The 27,315-nt window shown below is 37.4% G+C and overlaps 1 protein-coding gene across 1 annotated transcript; it reads right to left on the bottom strand.

The window, feature by feature from the left end:
• Window positions 1–18,763: 18,763 nt before the first annotated feature.
• LOC120270297 (uncharacterized mitochondrial protein AtMg00860-like) lies at window positions 18,764–20,228 on the bottom strand. The gene is made up of 3 exons (XM_039277312.1): window positions 20,104–20,228; window positions 19,370–19,819; window positions 18,764–18,851 (listed from the first exon to the last, which is right to left on the bottom strand). Exons 1-3 carry the CDS (start codon window positions 20,226–20,228, stop codon window positions 18,764–18,766), a joined length of 663 nt encoding a protein of 220 aa, XP_039133246.1.
• Between the last annotated feature and the right edge of the window lie 7,087 nt (window positions 20,229–27,315).

Here is a 27,315-nt window from a genome sequence, read left to right as displayed (position 1 = left end):
CAATCTTAAGAACACTTGTCACCTGTGCCCTTATATATCTATATGACCTATATTAATATACCAAAATCCATTGCCACTACCCTTCTCAACTTAAAAAAAATAATAATAAAATAAACCAACGCATTCTTTATTGAATTTAAATAAACGGAAACGAACTCCGGGGGTCTGGAGGCCGGCAACCCACTTCCTCTCTAGAATGCGTTTCCCCTCCCATGAATCGCGTTTCCAGCGAAACAATTATTACGCGACACATTATTCAAGACCGTTCGAAGACTCTCAACGAAAATGCAAACCCAACAAAAATCGTTTCCCGGTTCCTTATCCCCCGAAACAAAATCCATCTAATACACCATTATCAACTCTAAACCAAATCATCATCCTTTTCTTTAAGTTATTAGAAAAACTTAATACATAAAAAAAATAAATAAACAAAATCAAGAGCTATAAAAATTAAATATGATCATGAACTATTTCTTTTAATTATTAAAGAACAATAAAAAGAAGGATAGAAGTTAATTAAAGTGAAGCTTACTAGTGTGATAATCACCTCCTTCCTGATGATTAAAACTATTAGAAGATGTCAAGGATCTCAAGAATGAAGCCATTGCAAAGCGGGCAGTTCCCACGGCTGATCCAGAGTTCACGCGAGCAAAGCCGGCAAAACGTATGCCCGCAAGGGATGAACGCCGCCCCCTTGTCCCTCAGCATGCACACACAGCACTGTGTCGCTCCCCTCTCCTTTTCCTTCTCCTTCTCCACTTCTACACCCACGACCTCCTCGTCCTCCTCCCCTTCTCTGCCGCCGCCCAACCGATCCCCCTGCTCTAACAGCGCCATCAACGAAACCCTAACTGGCGCAGGCGCCGGCGCCGGCGCTGGCGCAGTATCAGGGAAAGGCTCTGGCGGTAGATCTCGGGGTTGAACGGGCGGGGCGTCACTGGATCCCTCCTCATCGCGGAGGATATCGAGGAGCCTCCGGGTTCCGGCGACGGCGGAGGGGTTTTTCTCTGAGGCGAGGACGGCGGCGAGGGGTGACAGATCGGCGGTGGGTGCTGTCGTTCTCGCGATTTTTAAGGAGGTCACGGAGTTTAGAGGAGTCGAAGACGGAGAGCTGGTCGGAGAGTGTAAGCCTCGCACGGCTCGCCGCCATTATCGCCTCCCACAAAAGGAAGGAGCGCCGATCTCACTATGAAGTCTGAATTAGTTTAAAAAAAAATTGAGGAGATCTGGATCTGGTTATTGGGAATGGATTCTTTGGTTCCGAATGGAGGTAAGCTTGGGATTGGGGTTTTTATTTCGGGGGAAGAAGATGTGGTTCGTTCCGCCGTTAGATAGAGTGAGAAAGGTGATTGAGATATCTGCTGGTTTTAGAGAGAGAGAGAGAGAGAGAGAGTGTGTGTCCAAGTAGGGAGGGGCAGGGTTTTGATGGCTCGTGGGGACAAACTGGAACGGGTCTATCGGAGTCGCTGTCGTCACTATTGTTTTTATTATTTTATTCATTATTTTTATTATTATTTGTTTTTACTTTTATTTGAAGTGTTTTTAACGAAGGATTTATTTTTCACGTTATAAAAAAACCCATTTATTACTTTTTGTCTTTCTTCAAACAGAGACAATATTACTTGTATATTAAGAAGGAAAAACACTTACTAGAGTTTTGAAAAATTTTATTTTTTATGTTCAGTCTATTTGAAATTGCGAAATTTCATATAACCCCTTTTTTTCAACCAAATTTCTTTTTAATCCCCGGTGTTAAAACTGTTAGTTATGTGCATGTGATTTTTACGGAATGCCTTTGTGTGAAAACAAAAATTTGGAGGAATTTTTCTCTCCAAGTCACATCTTTTGAAAAATTATACAACCAAATCTCAAAGAAGCTTCATTGCCAAAAACTTTTTGTTTTTCTTCTACTTGTTCTTTTTCTACATCTTGATCTTCTTCATCTTGTTCTCCTTTCGGATCGTTGATGAAGCTCCTTGTATTTTTTTCCTCCTTGTATTCTTGTTTTTGTTCCTCCTAGGAGCTCAAATTCGTAGGAGAAGTCATTTTCTTCCTTTTATTTCTCTCCACTTCTTCTTCTTGTTCTCCATCTTTTAGAGCCCATGGAAAGTGTTTTCTTGGGCTTTACATCGTCTCATTTTTTTATAGTAAGACAGGTACTAACAATCGATAACCTTAGGAGCTTATTAAAATTCCATGCATGTGTTCATAATTAATGGAAATTTTTTGTGCCAAGGCATGATATAAAGGAGAAGGACGTCTGCTTCAACTCACCGTCTTGAGCTTATAGGAAACATCCATGGGTGACATATGTGAGCATTGGGCACTGGATATTTCTAAGGTAAGAGTGAAGTCCGTGACACCTGATACATACAAAACGCTTTGCCAATTGAGTCAGATGCGGACTTTCAACGCATGTGTCAAATAAATCATCCTTTCAACAAGATTATCGCGGACTTACCGTCGAGGACGTGAGTGGCTCTATGAATGGCAACTCGAGCTCCTTGATCCCAACGTGAGAAGCATTTTAATTTGTGTGTTCTCGTGTATTAAAATGCTTTCTTGTGTATTACTGACACGTGTCAAAATATGCATGTGAACTGCAAGTACACGGGTGTCGAAGTAATAATTACCCCGGTGAGTGGGTAGTCGAATCCATAGGGAATAGGGCTACTAGTACTAACTTCTTCTCTGCTTCTAGCCTAATGATAAATGGAAAGGTGTGGTGATCTAATGTGCGAAGAAATGAATACCGGAGACGAATATGCAAAGGTGAAATGGATGGAGATCTCAATCAGTAAAAGTGGGGTATTCGGGCAATGCTCCCCCTAGGATTTAGGTATTAGGTACTGGATAAGCAAAGTGTTTTTATGATGAGTACGTTAAGTCATGAAAATCCAAAAAATAATCGGATCCTGCCTCCAGATCACCGATACTAGTCCCCTACGAGGTCCCGGTTGAGAAATCGCTCAATCTTAACACCTGCCACCACATATGACCGCAAAGCACTCTAGGGATTCCAAGAGGTGTATTCGATTCCTAAAGATTGATCCAACCCTAATTCCCGGCGAAGGATCCTAACCCTCTGCAAGGTCCCGGCGGAGAAATCTATCAATCTCACGCCTCACACCAAATATGGTTGCATAGAGCTTAGGGAATGGAGATAGAATACACCAATTGGAGGGGAAAGGGGATGCTCCCTATCTCATGACTCACCCTCTCAACCCTCTTTAATCTCGAGATTCTAACCCTAATGGAGACCTCTCTCTCACCAAGGTAACAAATCATGCAAACCAAATAACCAAAAGATCAATAAGGCAAGCAAGCATTAGACAATCAAGATTAAAACTTAATCAAACTCGGATTAAATAGAAATACTAAGCAAATCCACAAAAGATGAGAATCCTAGGGTTCACAAGCCCAAATACCCTCTAGGGTTTTAGCTCTCCATGGAGCAACATACAAAACACACCATCAATGATTGAAAGTATATTAAAACCATAGAAATAAACCCCCTTATATATGAATTGATGGCCTTGATGGAGAGCTTCGACGTCTTGAAGGACCCTCTCCGAAGCTAGGTTCACTGGTGGCTTCCTTGATGCTATGACGGAGGAGAAATTGATCAAAGTTGATGATGAAGCACCTCCAATGCCGCAAAGACCTCCTCTAAAAACCCTAGCCGTCTCACCCCTCAAGAGCCGCACAAAAGATGAGAAAGAATAGGGCAAAACGGCTATTTATAGGTCTTAGACAGTGTTTGTCACGTGCCCCCATGCGCCCATGTGAATTTTCCACGCGCCCACGTGGGTTAAAGTAATTTCCACGCATGTGCGTGAACAGTAATTTTGTTGCATTTCTGCTACAGTAAGATTGCTGCAGTAATTTTCACAAAACGCGGTCCAAACACTCTTTTCTTGAGGCCACATGTCCGGGCACACGTCCATGTGGTAGGCTATAAAACTTTTCTTCATCGACGTATCTTTGAGAGGTCTTGCAATCTTCACAATGAGAAGTAACATGAAGATGTGGCTGCCTTTTTGCCCTTCCAACTAGTGAATTGACTTGAATCTTCTTAGAAGTTGGCACATATCTCCACGTTTATGAACTCCTCTCGTGTCTTGGTCCTTGAATTGAACAAGAACTCCCAACATTGTGTCTTTATAGCCTATCTTTGCTTCCTTTTTACTTTTCAAGGCATTCACAACCTATATGCATAAAAGAACACCAAATACACAATATGAGACATAAACCATGGTAAAAATGATGCTCAATGCATGTAAAACATATATAAAAATATGTCTACTCAAGCACTTATCAATTACATTAGTGTCCTGTGTAGTACCAGTACTTCTTGTGTATTACCAGCACTTCCTGTGTATTATAATGTTTACATCATTAAATACAACAATACTACTTATAATTATATATTTCTGTGTAGGATTTATGTTTTTTGTGTAATATATATTAGTGATATTGTGTGTGTTATGCATTGTCACGCAGGACTCCTTACTAGAAAGCATGAATGCTGAGGTTGAGACTTTTTTGTCCCAACATCCTCACACGGGGCACTCAATATTGCTCGTTGTTTACACATTTGATGGATCGACTTTAAAAGTAGGCCATCAAGTGATAAAATTTTGGTGACAATAAGACAATTTTTACTTTACATTTATGAAAAATGATAAACTTTTTGGTGACCATCAAGTGCACTACACGGATTTCCGTGGCATGTGCATGCATTCAAAAAAAGGGAAATGTAGACACCTTCGGGGTGAAGACAATGCAAGCTAGGCACATTTGCAGTGGAGGCATAAGGACAATAACGCACCTAACAGATAGAAATGAGGTGTGGAAAATATGTGTAAGTATATGTTGGGATCTTATCACTCTAACAAGGGAATTATCACGCGAAAAATAGATGCCAAAACACACCGGATAACAAAATTTTTAATGGCAAGTAAACATGATAAAACCCTAACACATGCCAAAACTAGGATTAAATTCTAAATAAATAGATAATTAAAAGTTATACCTTTCTTTTGATGACGATTATGAACTCATCCTTGTTTCCCCAAAATCGAATGGGATTGCGAATCGTGACTCCCCTCTGCTATCACGTACACACGAACGCCTCCAGGAATCAAGTAGGTATGCTAGTACCTCAAGAAACAACACTTGTTTCTTAGTTCAAATAGCAAGCACCCGAGATTCAAGAGTAAAGGGGTTGTAGGCGCGACGGCGGTGGGTTCCAGCGGTGGGATCCGACAGCGGCGGCTAAGGGAGAAGAGTGGGTGGCGGCTAAGGTTTCTTAAGAGACAATCTCTCAATCACTATATTTTTTCTCTCTATTTCATATTAGGGTTAGACCATCAATTTATATTGGAAACCCAAACCCTAATTTATGAAAAAACCCTTCACACCTAATCAAATTAGGAATCTCTTCTTCACTTGATTAATTAAACCATTTTATTTAACCAAACCAATTAGATTGGATCAACACTTAATAAAACTCAACCCGAATATGCTATTCACTCAACCTAATTTACATTTTTCACCAAAACCCTAAATAGGTGGTCCCGACATTCTTAGTGTATGATCCTGTAGGTCCATTTAACATTAGCAATGAGCTTGAACAATTTTAATGCTCATAAATCATAATTATTCTCTAGCAAGATAATACGATTACCCAATATTAATGAAGGTCAATTTAGAGAATTAACGGAATGACAAGATCCCCTTGCGTATATCCCGCAAGTGCACGGGTTTGTCGAAGTAATAATCCCGGGTGAGCGGGTATCGAATCCACAGGGAATAGGGAATAAAAATACTTAATTCGATTCTTAGCTATGTGAAAGATCAATGATGATAAGTGTGACAATGATTCAATTTTCAACAATAAAAACAACAAGTAAGAGAGCAAAAGTAAAGTAGGAGGTAAGGCAATCGATAAAGATGGGGTACTCGGATAATGCTCCGCCTAGGATAATAGTTTCAAGTGCAAGAACCCTCTATTATGCTTCCTAATCAATGCAATGGTGAGTCGTGGAAATCTTTAATTACATAGTCCCAAATCTAAGGTTAACTATGCCTAACTCTATACATGTCCCGGAGGAGAGATTAGATAACCTCTCAACCTCGCACTCGCATAGAGTTGCAATGAGCTCTAGGGATTCCAAGTGATAAATCTCTTCCTAATTATAGACCTAACCCTTTGGTCCTGGTGGAAGGTCATTAACCACGATTAAGCCCTAGATACTAAGATCACCTCAACGCTTCACTCCATTGCACGCGTAACTAAGCCCCAGCGGAGGGTCATCCCTTAGACCATTCACTCTATTATGGCCGCAAAGAAATCGAGGAACAGAGGTAGAATCTATCACGTCGGAGGGGAAAGGGGTCGCTCCTGTAGCTCTCGACTCACCCTCTCAACCCCCTCCAATCTAACTGTGTCTAATGATCGTGGTGTGTCACTCACTCACAAGGTTACCAACGAGAACTCTAAATCCTAGTGTCACTCTAGGGGAAATGTTCATACAAACAAGCATTCAAGGTTGGAACTCACAATCAACATCAATTTATTGAAAGCATAATAAAGAGATTCAAAGAAACAAATACATCCTAGGGTTCACAAATACCCAAGTACCCACTAGGGTTTAGCTCTCCATGGAGCTATGTAAAATCAAAGAAATAGAATGTAAAAGTAATGAATCCATAAAGAAACCCCCTCGATAGTCGTGTCGATGGTCTTGTGGAAAGTCATCTAATCGTCGTCCAAGGATTCCCTCGTCCGGTATAGGATACGCCTCGACGGAAGCTCCCTTACCAACCTTCTTACTCGGGAATGAGCGATGTCGAGCCGTAGAAACCTCTCCAAAACCTTGGCCAATACCCCTCAAAACCCTAGCCGAAGCCCTCTCTCAAGTTGGGGAAAAGATGGAGAAAAGAATACTAAAATCGTAGCTAATTCGGCTTTAAATAGAGAGTGGAATCGAGGCGACTACACGGGCGTGGATGCTTCACGCGCCGTGCGGAATGTCCACAGGGCATGGATAATTTCCACACCCCGTGTGGATTCTCTCGAACTTTTTGTTTTTCTCGGCCGGCGTGAGCAGATCTGCTATAGTACTTGCTACCGTGTTACTACATTGCTGCACTTTCACGATATCCGGCTGAATAGCTTTCCCGAATCCATACTTTCATCGGAGTAACGCAAAGCGGGGACACGTTCACGTCGGGATCACTTGCTTCAATGATAGGCAAGTTGGTGGAGCTCTTGTTCTATGTGCATAAGTCGGAATGCTCGAGTGTGAGCGCCTTTTGTGTCCCTCCAATTGGATGTGCCAAAACTCGAAATCACGAGGAGGTTGGCACACACTGTAGCATCTCCATCCGACCTATGTCTTCGCGTTTGAACCTTAGCAAGATTTCCTCCAAAATCGGTGCATTGTGATCCACATTGGCTTCTTTCCTTCATACTTGGCATCACAACCCTACCTACACGAAAGTAACATAAAAAACACACATATTAGTGTAAAAACCTGAAAAAAGTAATGCTCAACATAAGGAATGAACGCTTCACATTCATATCACTCAAGCACTTATCACGGAACCTATCGCAACCTCATATAATCCTTTGCCATTGAATATCTTAATTAGCATAAGGCATAGAGTGACTCACCCTTATTTTAATGCTAATTAATTTCTTGATCTCTTAGTGAACTGACTAGGTCAAGGAAATGACAACTTTTATCATTTCCCCTGGTCGTGGCCATGCACTACTCAGTCTCACTAATCAAGTAGCCGGTGATATTCACTCTCTCTACAGAGAGGGGCAATCCCTTCACTTCACTCATGTCTCTCAGCATGAACCGTAACATGCCCAAACATACCCTTACTTACCACTCAGTTACAAATGACGTTAGGTTTAAGTTAAAGCATGTAAGGATTCATCCGAGATCCATAGTAATTTCAGGTTGAAGGATTCGAGTACAAGAATTGCTTGAGAAAAACACTTATTACTTTACAACCATGTAGTGTTTTCAAGAGCGGATCGATCCAAGTGCACTGTTCCCTAACATGTATCTATGTCTTTTGATTGATATCCCATATCCTATGAATCGTAAAACAAGGCCATCTCACGAAAGATATACTACTCTTAATTTATTTTCATTCCCATGAAAATAATTGACTAGGGACATTTAGAATATTGTTATAGTTTATGCTCCAAGGTTTTACTATTCAAATCACGCATTTGATAACTTGAGCAGAACCAATATTCAGGATATTTTATCTTATTAACTATGTACAGAAATAATAATTGATAAAACAATGCGTCATAATAATTATCCAAATAATAAGAGTTCATACAATGTATTGGGGCTAAGGCTTACACTAACAGTATAAACATGCGAATAGATGGTCCATTAATACTACAAGTGTATGGGTCATCAAGTAAAACCTTGTGGGTGAGAACGAGGGTCTTATTTCCCTAGGAATGGTGAGAAGCTCCTATTACTTCCTTTTCGTTTAATCAATAGCCTAAATATTTATGTTTTTTTCTTTAACCAACTTCTATAATATTTTTATACAATACAATTGGAGAGTCATTAAGCTCAATTGGAAGGAGTTTAGAGGTTTTTATGATGGTTATTTTTGATTATTACTTATGGTAGGCATTGAGTGTGATAATCGTGTTCTAAAAATTGGATCGGGGAATTCGAAGGCCTACTAGTCCCAATCTCTTGGCAACTAGGTCTAAATCACCAGCAACTTAAGATGGAATCACTTCCATCCCAGCCTCCTATGTTCGTCTTAAGTGTAGAAATTCCATAATAAAGGATCAATCAAATCCTAAGCCTAAGAGGAAATAAATCTCTAATCCAGAGATCTATCAATACCTAACTTCTTAGAGCAAGCATAGATCTAACATAGCATTGGTCTTCTACTATAGGGGTATAGCTTTCTCATCCTCATTAACAAGAATATCATTCAAGCATTCATGCAATGATTCACAAAACTAGAAAGATTTATTGGATTAAATAATCAAGATTCATAAACAATAATCAAGGGACTTAGACATACAATTCCCCTCTAATTAGGTTCTTATGGATCATAAAATAAACAATTAAAATAACAGAAAACCATAAGACCAAAGAATAAATAAGCGTTCAAAAGAATTCCTAAACTAACTCCCATTGACAATGCCCCTTGTGTATGTCACGCAAGTGCACAGGTTTGTCGAAGTAATAAAATTCCAGATGAGTGGGTATTGTATCCACAGGGAGTAGGGAATAAAAATACTTAAATTGTTTCTTAACTAAGTGAAAGATGAATAGTGATTTGTGTGACAAAATGTAAACTAACAAAAGTAAAAGAGACAAGAAAGAGAGCACAAGTAAAGGAGAGGTAAGGCAATTAATATAAATGGGGTACCCGGATATTGTTCCTCCTAGGACAGTCGTTTCAAGTGCAAAACCCTCTATTATGCTTTCTAACTAATGCAATAATGAGTCGTGGAGATCGTTTAATACATGGTCCCAAATCTAAGGTCAACCATGGCTAACTCTATACATGTCCCAGAGGAGAAATTGAATAACCTCTCAACCTCGCACTCGTATAGAATTGCAATGAGTTCTAAGGATTCCAATTGATAAATCCTCCTCCTAGATGTAGACCTAACCCTTTGGTCTAGGTGGAAGGTCCTTAGCCACAATTAAGCCCTACGTCCTAAAATCACTTCAACGCTTCACTCCGTTGCCTCTTCAACTAAGCCCCAGTGGAAGGTCATCCCTTAGCCCATTCACTCTACTATGACCACAAAGAACTCGAGGAAACGGAGGTAGAATAAATTACACCGGAGGGGAAAGGGGATGCTCTGCTACCTCTCGACTCACCCTCTCAATCCTCTCCAAGCTAGCTTTGTCTAACTCTCGTGGTGTGTCACTCACTCACAAGAGTAACCAACAAGAACTCTCAACCCTAGTGTCACTCTAAGGGAGTATTCATACAATCAAGCATTCAAGATTTGAACTCAATTAAAACATCAATTAATTGAAAGCATAATAAAAAGATTTAATGAAACGAATACATCCTAGGGTTCACAAATCCAAGTACCCACTAGGGGGTTTAGCTCTCCATGGAGCTAATTACAATCAATGAAATCGAATGTAAAAGCAAAGAATCCATAGAAAACTCCGTCGATAGTTGTGGCGATGGTCTTGTGGAGAAGCCTCTACTCGCCCAAGGGTCCTTTTGTCTGGCCTAGAATACACCTTGCCGGATCGGTGCTGACTAAAACTCTTCCACTAACCTTCTTCTAAATGGAGCGTGATGTCAGAGCCGTACAACCTCTCTAAATCCCTAGCCAATACCTCTCAAAACCCTAGCCGCAGCCCTCTCTCAAGTTGGGGAAAAGATGGAGAAAGACTCTCAAATCGGGGCTGAAATCGGCCTTAAATAGGGCTGAAATCGGGAATCCACACGCCCCTGTGGAATTTCCACACGCCCATGTGTATTCTCTGAAAAATCTCCTTCTTCAGCCGGCTGTGAACAGTACCTACTACAGCGTTTTTGCTACAGTACCTGCTACAGTACCATCCTGAAATACTCCAAAATTCATGCTTTCATCGAGGTAACGTAAATGGGCACACGTTTACGTCGTAGATGGCTTTGCTTCTTCAATAAACAGACACATTGGTGAAGATCTTGCTATACATGCACAAGTTGGAATGCTTGAATGTGACTGCCCTTGTGCCCCTCCAAATCATTGTGCTAACTTGAATACAAGGAGGTTGGTACACATTCTCGCATCTTGAACCCAACTTATGTCTTTGCGTTTGAACCTTCTCAAGATTTCCTCCAAATGGTGCATTCATGATCTACATTGGCTTCTTTTTCTCTAACATTCGGCTTCACAACACTATATGCATGAAAGTAACATAAATATACACATATTAGCGTTAAAACCCGATAAAAGTAATGCCCATCATAAGGAAAGAACACTTCGCATTCTTATCACATAAGCACTTATCACCCACCAATAAGTCCCGGAGGTTTAGAGTAAGAGGATCCCAAGCTTGACTAAATGATGCATGTCACTCGCACCTTCTCCTAAAGATGATCATTCACTTCCTCTTAAGAAACTTACCTGAATTTGATCGAATATGGTAGAAAACTCATCTCCAGCCACTCTGATCTCTAGAACTTTGGCCGTCCTACCTTATTTAGCAAAAGAGTCTTCCCTAATTTAGAGAATTCTAGGAGGTTGCCAGGGCCACCATTTATCGTAGTGAGGTTAGTATCTATGATTTGCTTCTCTAGTATGAGGAAAAAATGGCAGAGATGAATCCCAGTAGTGTTGTCATCATTGAGAATGACGGCGAGTGGTTCAAACATACTTTCTACTCTTTTCAGTGTTTTTTGGGATTCAAATAAGGGTGCAGGCCATTACTTTTTGTTGATAAAACTCATTTCCTTGGCAAGTATGGAGAGATTCTGTAGGTGTAACCACAAAAGTTGGTAATGAGGGTCTTTTCCATGTAGCATTCACTATCGTTGATAATGAAATAGATGAGAATTGGACCTGGTTTCTTTCTACTCTTGGGAAGGTATTGTATAGTCAAGATAACTACGACATAGTTATTACATTCATCTCGGATTGGTACAAGGGCCTTTTAAACACAGTTGCGAGAGTATTTCCGTCATCACCGCATGGTTATTTTCTTCACCATTTAGAGGTAAACTTCATGAAGGCCAATGGCGATTGGGAAACCATTTAGAAAGCAATGTTGGCTAGTAATTGATGAGTGTAATTCATGTTTTCTTACCCTCAATTCATGCTTTTTGCCTACCTTTTTAGCACATTATTATATACATTCATTGCTATTACGGGTATATTTGTTAGTGATGCGAGGGAATTGAGGAGCTTGATTCAATTTAGAGTGAATTTGGTTACCAAATGAGAGAAAATGGAAGAAATGCTAAGTGTTCAAGCTCAGCATGGGTAGAGCACAGGACAGTCATGTTCTATCCCCCTTAATTTCCCAGTCTTTTGTGGATCAAGTGAAGAGTCTTGCAGGGGAGTGACACCATAGCGAACACGGTTGAAACACGTTCGTGTCCCTCTCCCTGAGTATCTCAAGCTGGAGTTATTATTCTACTCAACAGGGGAAACACGGGTCGGAGGCTCCTAGCAAGATCAAGTTCATAAAAGCACTCATCAAGCATGACCACGCTTCCTTCCACTAAAAATCTCAGGCGAACACTTAGCCGATTCACTCAAAAGTAGTCCATGGAAACATGGTTTAAACACAATCATGCTTAGACCGTGTCGAGCTCGAAGATAGCCCTTTTTAACTCTATTTTTAGGGTTTGCCCTCATCTTTGTTCGAGATTCAACTCTCCACCATGAGGACTTTAAAGTGGGTGAAGATTAGGCTTCACCACATACCCTAAGATGATTAAAGAGGAATTAGAGGCACAAGAAAAGTGGGGTTAAGCGTACGGAGATTGGCGAGGAAGATCATCTTAAGGAGAAAGGAGTCATGTCTTACATGCTTTTAGTGTTTCATCTTTTGTTTTTCCTTGTTGTACCCATCCATGAGGCGCTAACCATCCATGGTGCCCGAGAGATGTTGAACTATGATGTTTTTGTATGCCTTGACTACTTGATTATTCTCGATTACGGATTTTTTTGTTCTTCTATTTAATCTTGTGTTTGCATATCTTGATGGTTTAAAATTGCACAGATGCTTTAGTGATCTAGTTACCTTGGCATAACTTTGTGTATTTGAGAACCATAATTGCAATATTGCTTTAGGGCACACACTCAAACCATATAATGTACCTGGTAAAAATTAGAGTCAAGTTGACACACTATAGCTCATAGGAATCATCCCCGGGCATTGCTCTTTTTGTTGTTGAAAAACACAACCCTAATCCCCCTATCACTACCATTATTCACTCTTTCATTATTACTTCATAATTCAATCTTTCCCTAATCTTTGTTTAATTGAACATCAGAAGATAGTAGGGCTGTAAACAGCCGAGTTGAGCCGAGCTTGGCTATGTTCAAGCTTGGCTTGTTACTATTTTGATCGAGCTGAGCTTATTGTGAGTTTCATTAATGAGGCTCAGGCTCGGCTCGTTTAAAAAATTAAAGGCTCGGGCTTGGCTCGTTAGATCATTTAAGCTCGATAATTTTTTATTTTAGTTTTTATATTAATAAAATATCATTGAGGCTTGTTTAATGTAGGCTCGGCTAGGCTCGAGCTCGGGAATCATTTAAAGCTCAGCTTGAGTTCAAACTTGTCAAAAGCCTCATTAAATAATAATAACAAAATGAATAAGGTTTACAATCATCAACCTATCTATGTTCAATTGCTCATTTTTCAAATCTTGTTGTCAAACACTAAAACAATCAAGTCTAAAATTAGAAAAATAAAAAACCATCACATAAAGATTCAAGTCATACATAGCATAATTAGATATCAAAATAAACCATGTTCAAAATTAAACATAAGTGAAGTCTTGGCATAATTTAAAATCAACATAATTAAGTCTACAATTGTTCACATAAGAAGAACTTCATTTTAGTGATAAATTCGTTGCTTCCATAGCTTGAAAATTCCTACAAAACAATAAACATAACACATATTTTACTTTTGTTAATACTTAACTTAGCATATGTACAAAATAGAACTACAAATTTAATTACCAAATTCAACTCAATACCTCCTTTAAAGCATTTGCAAGTAGAAGCATCATTCATGGTAACAAGATTTCTTTAACCTCATCCATCACCTAAACAAAAGAAAAATATATATTATATTTTCAATTTAAGTATAAAATATCAAACAATGAATACATCAATAAATAAATTTAATAAAGATAGAAATAGATAAAAATTACCTTTACTTTTCTTTTAATACAATAAAAGCTTCGAAGCCAATCTTTCCTACAAAGTAGTGCTTCCACGGTATCGGTAGCTAAAGATGCACGATGCGGCTCAATTACTCTACCACCGGCAATAAAAGCGGACTCGGAAGCCACCTTGGAAATAGTAATAGACATGAAATCATGTGCCATTTTTGATAAAGTTCAAAACTTTAAAGTATTTGAATTCCACCACTCTATTGAATTAAATTGTGATGCTACATTTGGAGAACAAATGTACTCCCTCTTCCAAGTATACATCCAATTCACATTTAACATGATGAACGGTGCCAACCATCCTAATATAATTATCAAAAGATTCAAGGCCACTAACAATATTTTTGCCTTTGTCAATTCCACTAGCCGAACTACCACCACCACTTGCTTGAAGATTTTCTTGGTTTTTGTTAGCAATTGTTGATTTATGTGTTGTAACATAATTCTCATAAATCTTATAAAGAGAGTCTCTTACATAATTGATATGGAAATCAACATCTTCTTCTGCATACAAAATAGTAAAATAATATTCAATCATCTTCATCTTATTTCTTGGGTCTATAATAGCCGCAATGGATATCAATAAATTGCTGCTTCCCCAATATTTCAAATACTTAGTTCTCATTTCTCTCACCATTCCCCTCATTTGTTCATTCCCAAAAGCAAGTTTTTTTATCCAAAATTGTTTTTATACTCCAAAGTTCTGAAAGAAATAAATTTGAAGCTGGATATTCGAATCCCGACATAATATTTGTTGCCACCTTGAACACTTTAAGAAGTGAACAAACTTCTTCTACTTTGGCCCACTCTTCCGCATTAGGCAAATATTTGTAGCTTTCATATCTTTGTTGGTATCGAGGAAAAACATCTTTGAACTCCAAAGCAATAGACAACATATCATGTCTAGCATTCCATCGAGTGCAACAATCCAAGATCAACTTCTTTGAAAGCAAATGCAATTTTTTAGCAATGTCACTAAACATCATAAGACGTGTTTGAGATCCTCCAAAATACTTAACACTTTCCCGTACTTTAAAAATTATATCTACAATGGCGGAAAGTCAATCTTTCACCAATAAATTTATTATGTGTGCACAACATCTTACATGAAACAATATTCCTCCAAGTGGAAGCCTATCTTGGTAATTAAGGCTTTCTTTCAACAAGCATGTGGCAAGATCATTATAAGATGCATTATCCATTGTAATATTCGAAACTTTGTTGTTAATTCCCCATTCTAGCAAACATTTATAAATTTGAATCACAAAAGTTTATGATTCGCTTTTGTAATTTCCAATTTGAATCAATAAAGTGGCATGTCAACACCATATATTGAATATTTTGCCCGGATTTCCATAAATTGGTTGTCAAGCAAACTTTATCAACACTTGCCAATAATGCTTTTATTTTCTTTTTTTCGAGTTCATAAGCACTCATGCAATCATTTTTAAGTGTGGTTCTATAAATTTTTTAGAAATGAGGTGTAGTGGCTTTCATCAACAATGTATACAGCTCATACTCCGCAAAATTAAATGGTAACTCATGAACCATAACCATATGAGCCAATATTTCTCTAACTTTTGCATGATCATACTTGAAATTTTTGCACATAGCTCAAACTTTCGGAATGAGAGGGAACCAAGGCAATACTTTTTCCGACTTGATAGAATATGTTGGCGCCGTGGACAACTTTTCAAGTGTCTTAAAAATATTGATGTAGCACCACCTTGGTTGAGGGAAAGCTTGCTTTTACAATGTATACATTATGCTTTTTTCACCCCTTCTTTAGTGATTACTTCCTTGAATTCTTTCCACACTTTAGATGTCTTCTTTCTTTTCTTCTTCTCAAAAAGATTCTCTTCTTCTTCCACATGTTCTTCAAGTATTTTGATTGCTTTAATAGTTGGACTTGTACATGATTCATGATTTGATGAAGCGTGATGTGGCTCTGACATATCTGAAATTACACAATTAAATGTGTATTAAAACCATCAATTTGTTCAATCTCCAGAGAACAAACTCAAATTCAAACAAGAACACTTCTAAAGCAATGAGATTCTCTAAAACATTGCTTGAAAGGAGTGAACTCCATTCACACAATCACCACTACTACCACTACAATTTGACAATTAAAAAATATAATCTTGAAAAAAGAGCACAAATCAAGAAAAGAAAAAAGAACATTAATGTGGAAGCGAGATCACCTTTCTAGGGCGATGATCACCGTACTCGACCTCGCCAGCATAGCGGAACCGGAGCGCTCTTCAGCGGCCTCGGCAGAGTGTGAAGAGAGAATGGGGAAAAACGGGAAAAGAAGAAATGCGGTTCATTTTATTAATTTTTAGTGTTTCACCTTTTAACCCCTCAAAAATTAAAAATTGCTTCTACTTTTTTCTATCCCAACTTACTTAGAAGCCCTTGCTCAATAAATATATTATATTTAAAAAGTAGAAATTTAAAATTTTCAATAATTTTGTAAAAAATTCATTAATTCATGGTTTCACCGGATCAGTGATATCGTTTAAGTAGACTTTTAAAAATTCTTCATAAATTATAAAATTAATTAAAAACATTTTTTTATTCACGCTTTTATTCCGCTGTTGTGCTATCACCTGTGATTGAAAAGTAGAGGGGATGAGTAACTAAGTTACTCAGTGAGGGGCTAAACATGGAACTACATCTCATACATGATTGAATAAAAATAAAATGCCAAATTATTCTTCGATTCTCAAATTATTTAAAATTCTTTAAATAGCAAGTATAACATAATAAATGCACAATAAACACCTTTAACATCATCAGGAAATCCATACAAGTATGAACCCCATATTCATATATTTATTTAATAACTCATAGCTCAAAACATTTAGAAATAAATAAATCAACAATTTAGAATAATCAATAGTATCACAACTAGCCTCGAAAACCCTCCATTGCTAACCGTGGCCTCGGTTAGGTCAGGAGCCACCAAGATGCACGTATCTTGGTGTTGGCCGTTGGGGAACCTGTGTGGTGACTCCGGGCACCCAACCCTGCACACCTTTCAGGTTCTCTACGCGCCCCCTAAAAAGATGAAACCTCATTTGAGTACTCCACGCCACCCCAACAAGGTCAGCCCGTGGAAACTCTAACCCTTACTGTAGTAGGTATTAGGGATCCCCCCATGTCACCATCAAAACATTTAAACAAATATCCTGTCTGTAGGCTCAATATATAAATATTAACATGCTAGCACAATTCTCATCAAGAGATCACAAGTTTTCATGTAAGCAACTTTCACTCCAAGAATGAATAACATGATTATAGCATCTTCAATGAAACTAATTTCATCAAGAACATCATACGAGTGTAATCTTTGAAAATATACTTCAAATATAACATCATCACAATGAATTTCAATTTGGTTTACACATGGTTTTTTAGTTATTATAAGAAGAATATCAAGTTTCTTGAAATACATAACTTGAAAACATATATTTCAAAGCATAGGGTTTCCAAACCACAAATAATATATATAATCTTTACCAACAATCATGAAAAAAGCCAAGTTATAAATCATCAATATTTCTAGATCCCATGGAAAACATTTAAAAAGTTTTAACAACAAGAAGTTTATCATTCAAAGGTAAGTGATAAGTGCTTGTCCGATATGAATGCGAAGCATTCTTTCCTTATGTTGAGCATTACTCTTCTCGGGTTTTTACACTAGTATGTGTGTTTTTATGTTACTTTCGTGCAGGTAGGGTTGTGAGACCTAGTATGAAGGAAAGAAGCCAATGTGGATCATAATGCACCGATTTTGGAGGAAATCTTGCTAAGGTTCAAACGCGAAGACATAGGTCGGGTGCGAGATGCTAGAGTGTGTGCCAACCTCCTTGTATTTGAGTTAGTACAACTATTTGGAGGGGCACAAGGGCAGTCATACTCAAGCATTCCAACTTATGCATATAGAACAAGATCTCCACCAACTTTTCCATCATTGAAGAAGCAAAGTGATCCACGACGTGAACATGTGCCCGTTTGCGTTACCTCGATGAAAGTATGGATTCGGGAAGTATTTCGGGGACCCGGATCATGTAGCAAAAGAACTATAGTAAAAAGTCATCGTAGCAAAGACTGCTCACGACCGGCCGAGAAAGTCTGCAGTAACGAGAGAATCCACACGGGCGTGTGGAATTTCCACCCGATCGTCCGAAAAATCCACAGGCGTCCCACGGGCGTGTGGATCCCCGATTCGATCCCTATTTAAAGTCGATTCACTCGATTTCGAGATTTTTTTCTCCATCTTTTCCCCAACTTGAGAGAGGGCTTCGGCTAGGGTTTTGAGAGGTATTGTCTAGGGTCTTAGAGAGGTTCTACAGCTCCGACATCGTCATCTCTTTGTAAGAAGGTTGGTAGGGGAGCTTCCGTCGAGGCTGTTTGCCCATCTGTCTAGTTGTGACACGTGGTGCAGAATAATAGCTTGGTTACTAGCTTCCCCACAAGGTTTTCCAAAATAGGTCAAAAACTTGGTATCATGATCTTAGACAATGGTTCATGGCACACCATGTAGTCGCACCACTTCCCTAAAAAAATAGATCAACAACATGTAAAGCATCATTGCTCTTATAATAGGGAATAAAATGAGCCATTTTGCTAAACCTATCAACAACCACAAATATAGAATCCTTTCCCCTCTTAGTCCGTGGTAATCCAAGAATAAAATCCATAGAAATATCTTCCCATGGTACACTAGGAATAGGTAAGGGAGTATACAATCCAAGAGGGTTTAAATGAGACTTTGCTTTATGGCACGTCTCGCATTGCTGGACGTAGCGCTCAACATCACGCCTCATTTTTCGCAAAATGAAGTGGTCGACCAGACATTTTTCTGCCTTCTTGGAACCAAAGTGGCCCATCGCACCACCTCCATGAGCTTCCTATAAGAGTAATAAACGAATCAGAGCAATCGGTATACACAATTTGCTATCTCAAAACAAGAAACCATCATGCAAATGAAACCTTTCCCCAATCTTTTCCTCTGTACTACATTTAGAGTAGGGTTCAACAAAGTATGAACCTTTAGTATATAACTCTTTAATGCTCTCTAAACCCATATTTTTAGCATCTAGTTGGGAAATCAAAGCATGGCGCCTAAATAATGCATCGCCTACAGGTTATGCTTCCCTTTCTTATACTTGACAATGTAAGGAAAAAGACTCGATGAACTCACTCCATTTTTGCATGTCGACAGTTTAGTTTTAATTTACCCTTAAGATCCTTTTAATGATTCATGGTCAGAATGTATCACAAATTTTTAGGCCATAAGTAATGTTGCCAAGATTCCAGATCCCTCACAAGCGCATACAACTCTTTATCATAAACATGAATAATTTAGAGCTGGACCACTTAACTTCTCACTAAAATAAGCAATGGGCCTACCCACTTGCATAAGCACCTTGACGAGTGCCTCACACCACTTGCATCACATTCTATTTCAAAAGTCTTACCAAAGTCAAGAAGTGCTAGTAGGGGTGCGGATATCAATTTGTCCTTTAATTTTTGAAATGCCTTTTCTTGTGCTGGCCCCCATTTGAATGGAACTTCTTTCTTTGTCAATTCATTGATTGGGGCAGCAATAGTGCTAAAATCCTTCATGAAACAATGGTAAAAGGCTGCAAGTCCTAGAAAACTTCTCACTTGGCTCACATTTTGGGGTGTTTCCCACTCATGTACCACTTTGATCTTGTCTTCATCTACCTCAACACCTTGAGATGAAACCACAAAGCCAAGAGACACAACATTCTTGGTGCAAAAGGTGCACTTTACAAGATTAGCATACAATTGTTCTTTTCTTAAAACATCAAGTACATCACATAAATGTTCAATATGATCATCTAAAGACTTGCTAAAAATTAAGATATCATCAAAGTAGACTACACAAATTTTCCTATGAAGGCTCTAAGTACATGGCTCATCAATCTCATGAAAGTACTAGGTGCATTTGTTAAACCAAAAGGCATAACTAACCATTCATACAATCCAAATTTTGTTTTAAATGTTATTTTCCACTCGTCACTCTCTTTCATTCTAATTTAGTGATAGACACTACGCAAGTCTATCTTCGAGAAGATAACATATCCACTAAGTTCATCAAGTATATCATCAAATCTAGGTATGGGATGTCTATACCTCACAGTTATGTTGTTAATGGCTTTATAATCTACACACATTCTCCAAGACTCATCTTTCTTAGGAACTAAAATAACCGGGACTGAACAAGGAGAGAGACTTTCCCTTACGTAACCTTTGTCCATTAGTTCTTGAACTTGTGCTAAATTTCTTTTGCCTTCTCCGAATTGGTGTGGTAAGATGGCCGATTAGGAAATGGTGCTCCTAGTATCAAATCAACTTGATACTCAACTCCTAGCTTCGTGGTAGCCTGTGGGACCTTATCGGGAACACGTCCCTCATATGCTTGCAAAAAGATCAAAAAAATAGAACTAGGCAAAGTAGAAGGTAAATCATTAGTAGTTAGCAAAGAACAAAGAACATAGTATCCCATGAGTACTGTAGCACATGAATATGGCAAGCAAATCTCTCTACTCTTAATATTGGAATACTTGATTTTTTGGTTAATTGGGATTTGATTTTGTTTCCTTCCAGAAATTGGGTTGGTTTAGAAAAGAGATATTTTGGGTTGATTTATCATAAAATGAAACCACATCTCCTTCTATTTGTGTGGGGCCAGCAAAGATAGGCACAATTTCCTTCTTGGACATGCACGTGAGTGTGAGGCCCACATGTGGCGTAGCTCCAAATGCTTCTCTCTTGCTATCCTCTTATTTGACCAAGTCTGGAATTATGTCCTCACTTACGGTACACTTAAGTATAATTAAGGTAGAAGAAATTGGAAACACCACCATTTCAATATAATTTAAGAATAAGCTTTAGTGTCCACCTGGTTTTGGATTTGTTCAACATGGTTTCATGTAAATGGTCCTATATATGCTTCCTTTTCTATACCGCTGAAGTATTACCATTCATAGGTGGTGTAGTTGGCATGGGAGTGATGTCCTCATCACTTAAACATATCATATGAAAGCCCCAACACTAAGCGAGGATAAGAAGAAGACATGAAGACTCTTTCCAATCCAAAATGGCTACCTAGGGGATAATATAACCCGCATGCCCCAGCCTGGGAGCCCGTGTACATACATAGGCCACATGGAGCCCATGTACATATGGTAGATGACTGTATACCCTCTATTCGATAGCACCAAGCTTGTATGTGATTCAAGCTAACCTAATTCAGATTTGTTTTAGAAGGATTTCAACTCTTATGCTGCCCCCATGTGGGCGCATGCTTACTTGTACACTTGGGTGACTATTTAAGCCAAGTTTAGGACTTTTGGAGGGAATCTTGGCCGCCGCACATCTCCAAATACTCCTAGCACACAATAAAATTGAGGAAGGCCTATTCAAGGGAAAATCAAGGGGAGAAGAAAATGGAATTCAAGGGGAACATTAAAGAGCTCAATGGCACAAATCTGATATGCCCTTATCACCACCATTAGTCAATGGATTAGGTAGTTTGCAATGAAGCTCTACATTGTTTATTTGTATCTCTTGTTTTTTTCTCTTTTGATGTTGAACTAAACTTTCAAGGCCACTGGGCTCTAGTTAATTTTGAGAGGAAACATGTATGGATGATGATTTAATTCTTAATTGGTTGTTGGCATGCTTTCCTTGCACCCAATGACATCATAGGAATATCTTCTGGATGGAGGAACCTATATGGGATTAGTGCTAGACTACGGTGATTATTAGGTGGTCGACTTTAGAGTCTAAGTTAACATCATATTTTAATTCCAAAATGCATTCATGCTTGTTCTTCTCCCAAGGGGATCCTTGCCTGAGGCCTTTCCTTATCATTAGCATTTTCTATCTTTATTTCTTTGCATGATGTGCTTTAACTCGCCTATTTCTTTACTTTGAATTTAAAACAAACATAACAATTTAGTAGAGATTAGATAGTGAAGTCAAGAGGAAGTATTAGTAGCTCTTGGGACCCCAAGGAATACGGCCCCTCTCATGTTCGAGTGAGAGGCTTATTACTTTAGCAAAGACATGCACTTAGGGCAATAATCAATATGTACAAGCATACAATAGTTTTGTCATTTATAAGGCAATTTACTAAAAGTAAAGAATTGAAGCACTCTTGTACAACAAGATTTGTATTCAACTATCTTATGCTTCAGTCTATTTTTGATGTATAAAATGAAATGCATTTAATAGTGGCATCTCCTGAATGGCAAGGATTAGACAAATTGTTCTAGTGATAATCAAACAAGGGAAAGAGTAATAGAAAGTGCTAAAGAAGCTATAAGAAATTGTTCTAGTGACAATCAAACAAATTATTCAAAAATGTGAGAATTATTTGAGCACCGAAGGAGAGCAAATATTATGCATCCTATTCAAGTTTCTGCAGCTTTCCTAAATCCCAATTATATGACTATTGATGATTTTAGAAAATGTTGTAAGATGAAAGAAGGTTGTAATGTAATCTTCTTTATTTTTATTTACTAATTTCTAAAACATTATTTGACAATTTTGTAGAAATCAATTTTTATATTGCAAACATCATGTGGCTTAAGAAGAAAAAAACATTGGGTCATTTTACAATTTTAGTTGTATCGAAAGCTAAAAAGTAACTTGGAACCTAAACAATAACAATATTGAAAATCTCTCATCCTCCCTAAGTCAAAAGCTATGAACGATATTGAAATGTTCTATTATCATTTAAAATAAATTTTAAACCTCTCTATTATACCATTGTAGGTGGGTGATGGGATTATTTTGGGGATCCACTTCCTATATTTAAAAAATATACAATTCAAGTTTTGAGTCAACCATGTAGCTTGATAAGTGTCTAAATGTACGTATTTTAGTATATGTATTTGATATATTTAGCATGTAGTTTTAAAAGAATTGACTCCCGTTTTATGCTTAATCAAGTATTATTTGTTTTGCAGGGCATGAATTAGCCATGAAGGACACGAGGATATGATTTGGGCGTAAAAAGAGAAGAAAAACTAGGCGCTGATCAGTAGTATACATTTTTAGCATAGTACTATAGTCGAGTAATCGTAGTAGCGAAATTGTAACAAGATTACTATAGTAACCACTATAGCACTCGTAAATTTTTGAGCGAGGAATTGATCCAGGCCATACGGCCTCAATGCTGCCTTGGATTGACGCCGGGATGAACACTGTAGCTAGAGAAAAGAAGAATTTGCTTGAAGGTAAACTATCTTGATGAGGTCACCATCGACCCCTCATTGACCCCGTGATGGCATGGTTTTTTGGGGAGTTTTTGGGTCTTATTTTGAGCCATATACGGCCTTCATACATGGGAGTAAACTTTGGGGTTAAGAGAGCATTGTGGGGACTTCTTGAGGGATCTTTTGGCAGCCCAACACTTGGAGAGGAGGAGAGAAAAACAAAGACATCTTTGTAGAGCTTTGTCTTGAGGCTTGGAGGTGATCAAGAGCTTAAACTTCAAGGGAGAGCTTTTACCATCAAGGGAGGAGTAGCATTCGCACTCATTTGGCTGGGGAAGCGCCATTCGGCCCGCCATTGCTCTTCTTCATCATCATTTGGACTAGGGAGTGCCATTTATGCACTTATTTCTTGTGTTTCTTGAGTTTGATATATTTGTTTGTATGATGGCACACTAGATCCCCCAATGCCACCGTGATGTAGGTGAACTTTGGGGGTTCATCATGTATTGTGGATGCTATGCTTTTAATTGAAATGCATTGGTGTGATTTATGGTTTGGCCTCATTGCTCTTCATGCCTAGAACTATTAGTTGGAGAAATCCTTACTTTTTGTTGAGTTGTACATGTAGATGTGCCCTCACCACGGTACTAGATCATTAATGAGCTAAATGGGGTATTCTTAGACCAACATACCCGGACTTTGATGCTCAGAGTCCCCTCCCGAACCATGAGGATAAACGCAGGTTAAGTGTATCGTTATCGTGTGATCTTCTTTTACTTAATGTGATCATAGGAATGTGATTAGGGAGAGATCCTTATCATCATTCGTATGGGATTAGGGTTTAACCGCCGAGAAATTGGGGTTGAACTAATATTGAGATCTCATCGGTCTAAATCACCCCTTGCTATGTTATTTTTATGCATCCATATGTCATGATGACCTCTCATGGGATCCTCATCCCTAGGCCTCTACACCTCATTATTGCTCTTGTGATCTCTTGTGTTACTTGGTAATTCTTGTACTTGTAACTTGTTTACATTCTTGCATGTGTTAGAATAGTTCACCATGTTTAAGTGGTAAGGTTAGATAATAGGTGATGGAGGAGTAATAGGAGCTCCCTTAGCCCTCTGGAATACGATCCTGCGCCTGCACAAGGTATTACTAGCCGATCACGTGCACTTCATGGGAAGCAATCATAGCTCATCTCCATGTGAGCGAAATTGAGTGCATTTGAAGACACACAAATAAAAATGAGAAATAGGTTATCTCCAAAAACTTTTTAGATGATCTTGTTTATATTTAGATGAATATCATGATGATGGAAAGATTCAACTATTTAGAAAATAATAGATAGTAAGGAAAGAGAAGAAATATTAGATGCAAGTGAAAAATGTTGATGATGATTTTTTTCGTGGTTATGTGGATGATGTTTGCTCCATATTATGAACTTAATTTTTTTCAATATTATCTTTTAGTAGTCATTATTCCTAATATATATACTAGTTTTCTTTGTGATTTAATTTTTATTGGATGTTGGATGTTCTATATTTTTAAAAATGTTAATATGTTCTATTTGTAACATGTATTATATATATATATATATATTTTATATTATAGATGTATTTTTAATATAAAACATAAAAACTCATATAAATAGCCACCCATATGATAAAACTTTCTCGTTTATTTTGAAAAAGATTTTTTTATTTAAAATTTTCAATCAAACCACGATAATAACCAAACTTAGGTCAAATGTCACTTAACTATTGTATTGTTTCATTTCAGTAATCAAACTTTAATTTCCATCAAATTGATCACTCATTTTTAATTTTATTTCACTAGGCAATCACTCGATTGATTTAGGGAACCAAATTGTCGATGTGGCGTATGAAATATTCGATGACGCCTTCCCTCGTGACACGTAAGACATCCTACTTGGGCAAAGTCATCACAATATATGACACATTTGGATAAATTTTTTTTTTTTCGGTTATGTTTCTTTTTTGTTTCTTTGCTTTCTTTTTAAGGAAGAGAACTTGGGATAATACTTACATTTGTGAATATTTCCATTTGTGTAACATTAAGGTAGTACTTATGTAGTCTTTTTGTTGTTAATATAAAAAAAGATCTCACACATGTACTTCTACATTCTACGCTGGAGTTGGGTTTATTTATCAGATCTATTTCGTCAGAATGAACAATTTTTGTCATGTGCTTGGTGTTTGAGGTGCCATATGACATGTATTGATTTTTGAAAGTTGACTTTGTATAGAATTTGGATTGCCATGCAACACACATTGATTTTTCAAGAAAATTACTTCATTTATTTTTAAAAACGCTTCATGTTATATTAATTTTGAGTTACAATTTGATTTGGTAATTTTTATGATATTATAGATTCTTTGGTCATGCATAGAGTAAGGTCATAATTTTTTGAGTTTGATGTTGTATACCATACAAAACTCACTATTTTTGAGAAATTACTTCACTTGTTTAGCAAAAGCCTCAATTCTATGTTAATTTTGCATTTAAACATAATTTTTCATTATGAGATTCTACTCGGTGCTTTTGTTTTTTGGATTAATGTTACAAGACTAAATTTTTAAACACTCATAAGACCTTTCAAAAAACACGTAGAAGACCATCATCAATAACCACAATTGTATTGAAGCTTACTTCATAGATAAAATGAATTAAAAAATACTACCACCTTTAATCAAAACATAGAGAACATCTTCTTTCGTAAAACTAAGTAATCTAGTTTCATAATTTCAATTAGAATATAATACACAACTTTTGATCAAATCTAACTAGATGAGCTCATGTTTAATAAACTAATCCATCGTGAAAAACTATGTGGGAAAAGGCGCTAAAGCTAGGCATTAGAAGATGTTCACTTTAGGCCATAAACTCTAGTAAAAATCCCTCACCGACTCAGCTCGATGGTCGTATTTTCATTGTTCACCCCCATGACCATCAAACAAAAACTTTCTTTTAGCATTTTTGCTAGGGCTTTTCATATAATGTTTTTAATTATATTATTATTATAAAAGAGAAAGATAAAGGCAGAGGAAGAAAAATCCAGATGTGGAGGCATATTGGGTTGACATAAATAAGTTTGGTAAAATATAGAATCTAAGTACGATAGATGATGTGTCATAAGGAAGCTGACATAGATTTTTTGGCTGCCACATCAGCTATTTGGTTCCTAGATTAATCGAGTGACTTTCTGGTGAAATAAAATTGAAGATGAGTGACCATTTTGATGTAAATTGAACTTTGGTTACCAAAATGAAATAAGACCATTGTTAAGGACCTATGAAAAAAATTAACCCTTCAAACTTATTACTTACAATAATTTTGTCGTACGGTACTAATTTAACTACAATCACATCTCCTAGTTTCACTATCCCAACCGAAATTTCGCTTTCATCTCCATCTCCCACTCAAATTGTACTTTATTGCAAAGAGGGTTTACCATGTCACCTTCAAGATAAAACATATTCCTATCTTATGTATGATTCATATTTTATAATCTTATTATACTTATAAAAACATATATGTTTTTGTACATACATGAAAAATATTTTTAAATCGCTTTCTAAAAATAAAAAGGCAAACTCAATATTTTCTCGATTTTTGGTTTTTTGTTTTTTAAACCAAAATCCATACCGTAAACGTCCCTTAGCTTACCTTTTTATATTTTTTTCATGCTTTTTATTTTTTAGGCTATGGTTGTTTAACAATGTTCATTATTTAAATACCCATATCTAACGAATCGCTTTCTATGTAATGCCAAAGCAAAGTTATGCTTTTCACAAATATTTTTGACCATAGACTCGAATTGACAAATATTAATTCAATTGAAAACATTTAAGTAACTCAGAAAACAATTATGCCTATTCAAATATTCTTGTCTTTATATTGAAAATGTTTAGTTGAGGGTGAAATTATATAACAAGCATAAAGAACAAGGTTTTTAGGCTATCTTCAATGATTTCTATTGTTTTATATTAAATACTGGTTTTTGTAGTATTTTGACAATGCCTCTTGCATATGTCCCGCAAGTGCACGGGTTTATCGAGTAATAAAATCCTAAGTGAGTGGGTATCGTATCCAC

This window comes from Dioscorea cayenensis, chromosome 10 (genome assembly GCF_009730915.1).
Source record: "Dioscorea cayenensis subsp. rotundata cultivar TDr96_F1 chromosome 10, TDr96_F1_v2_PseudoChromosome.rev07_lg8_w22 25.fasta, whole genome shotgun sequence".
NCBI classification, from domain to species: Eukaryota; Viridiplantae; Streptophyta; class Magnoliopsida; order Dioscoreales; family Dioscoreaceae; genus Dioscorea; species Dioscorea cayenensis.
This window is presented reverse-complemented; position numbering and strand designations above follow the sequence as displayed.

Bases quoted from the DNA above. Each gene is read 5' to 3' on its own strand.
- LOC120270297 (XM_039277312.1), bottom strand. From the start codon at position 20,228: ATGGACAAAGGTTACGTAAGGGAAAGTCTCTCTCCTTGTTCAGTCCCG. The intron at 19,820-20,103 runs GTATAGACATCC...CTTAATTTTTAG, and splicing joins ATTAACAACATAACTGTGAG to CAAGTCTTTAGATGATCATA. The intron at 18,852-19,369 runs GTGCTTATGCAA...TTACTCTTATAG, and splicing joins GGTGTGAGGCACTCGTCAAG to GAAGCTCATGGAGGTGGTGC.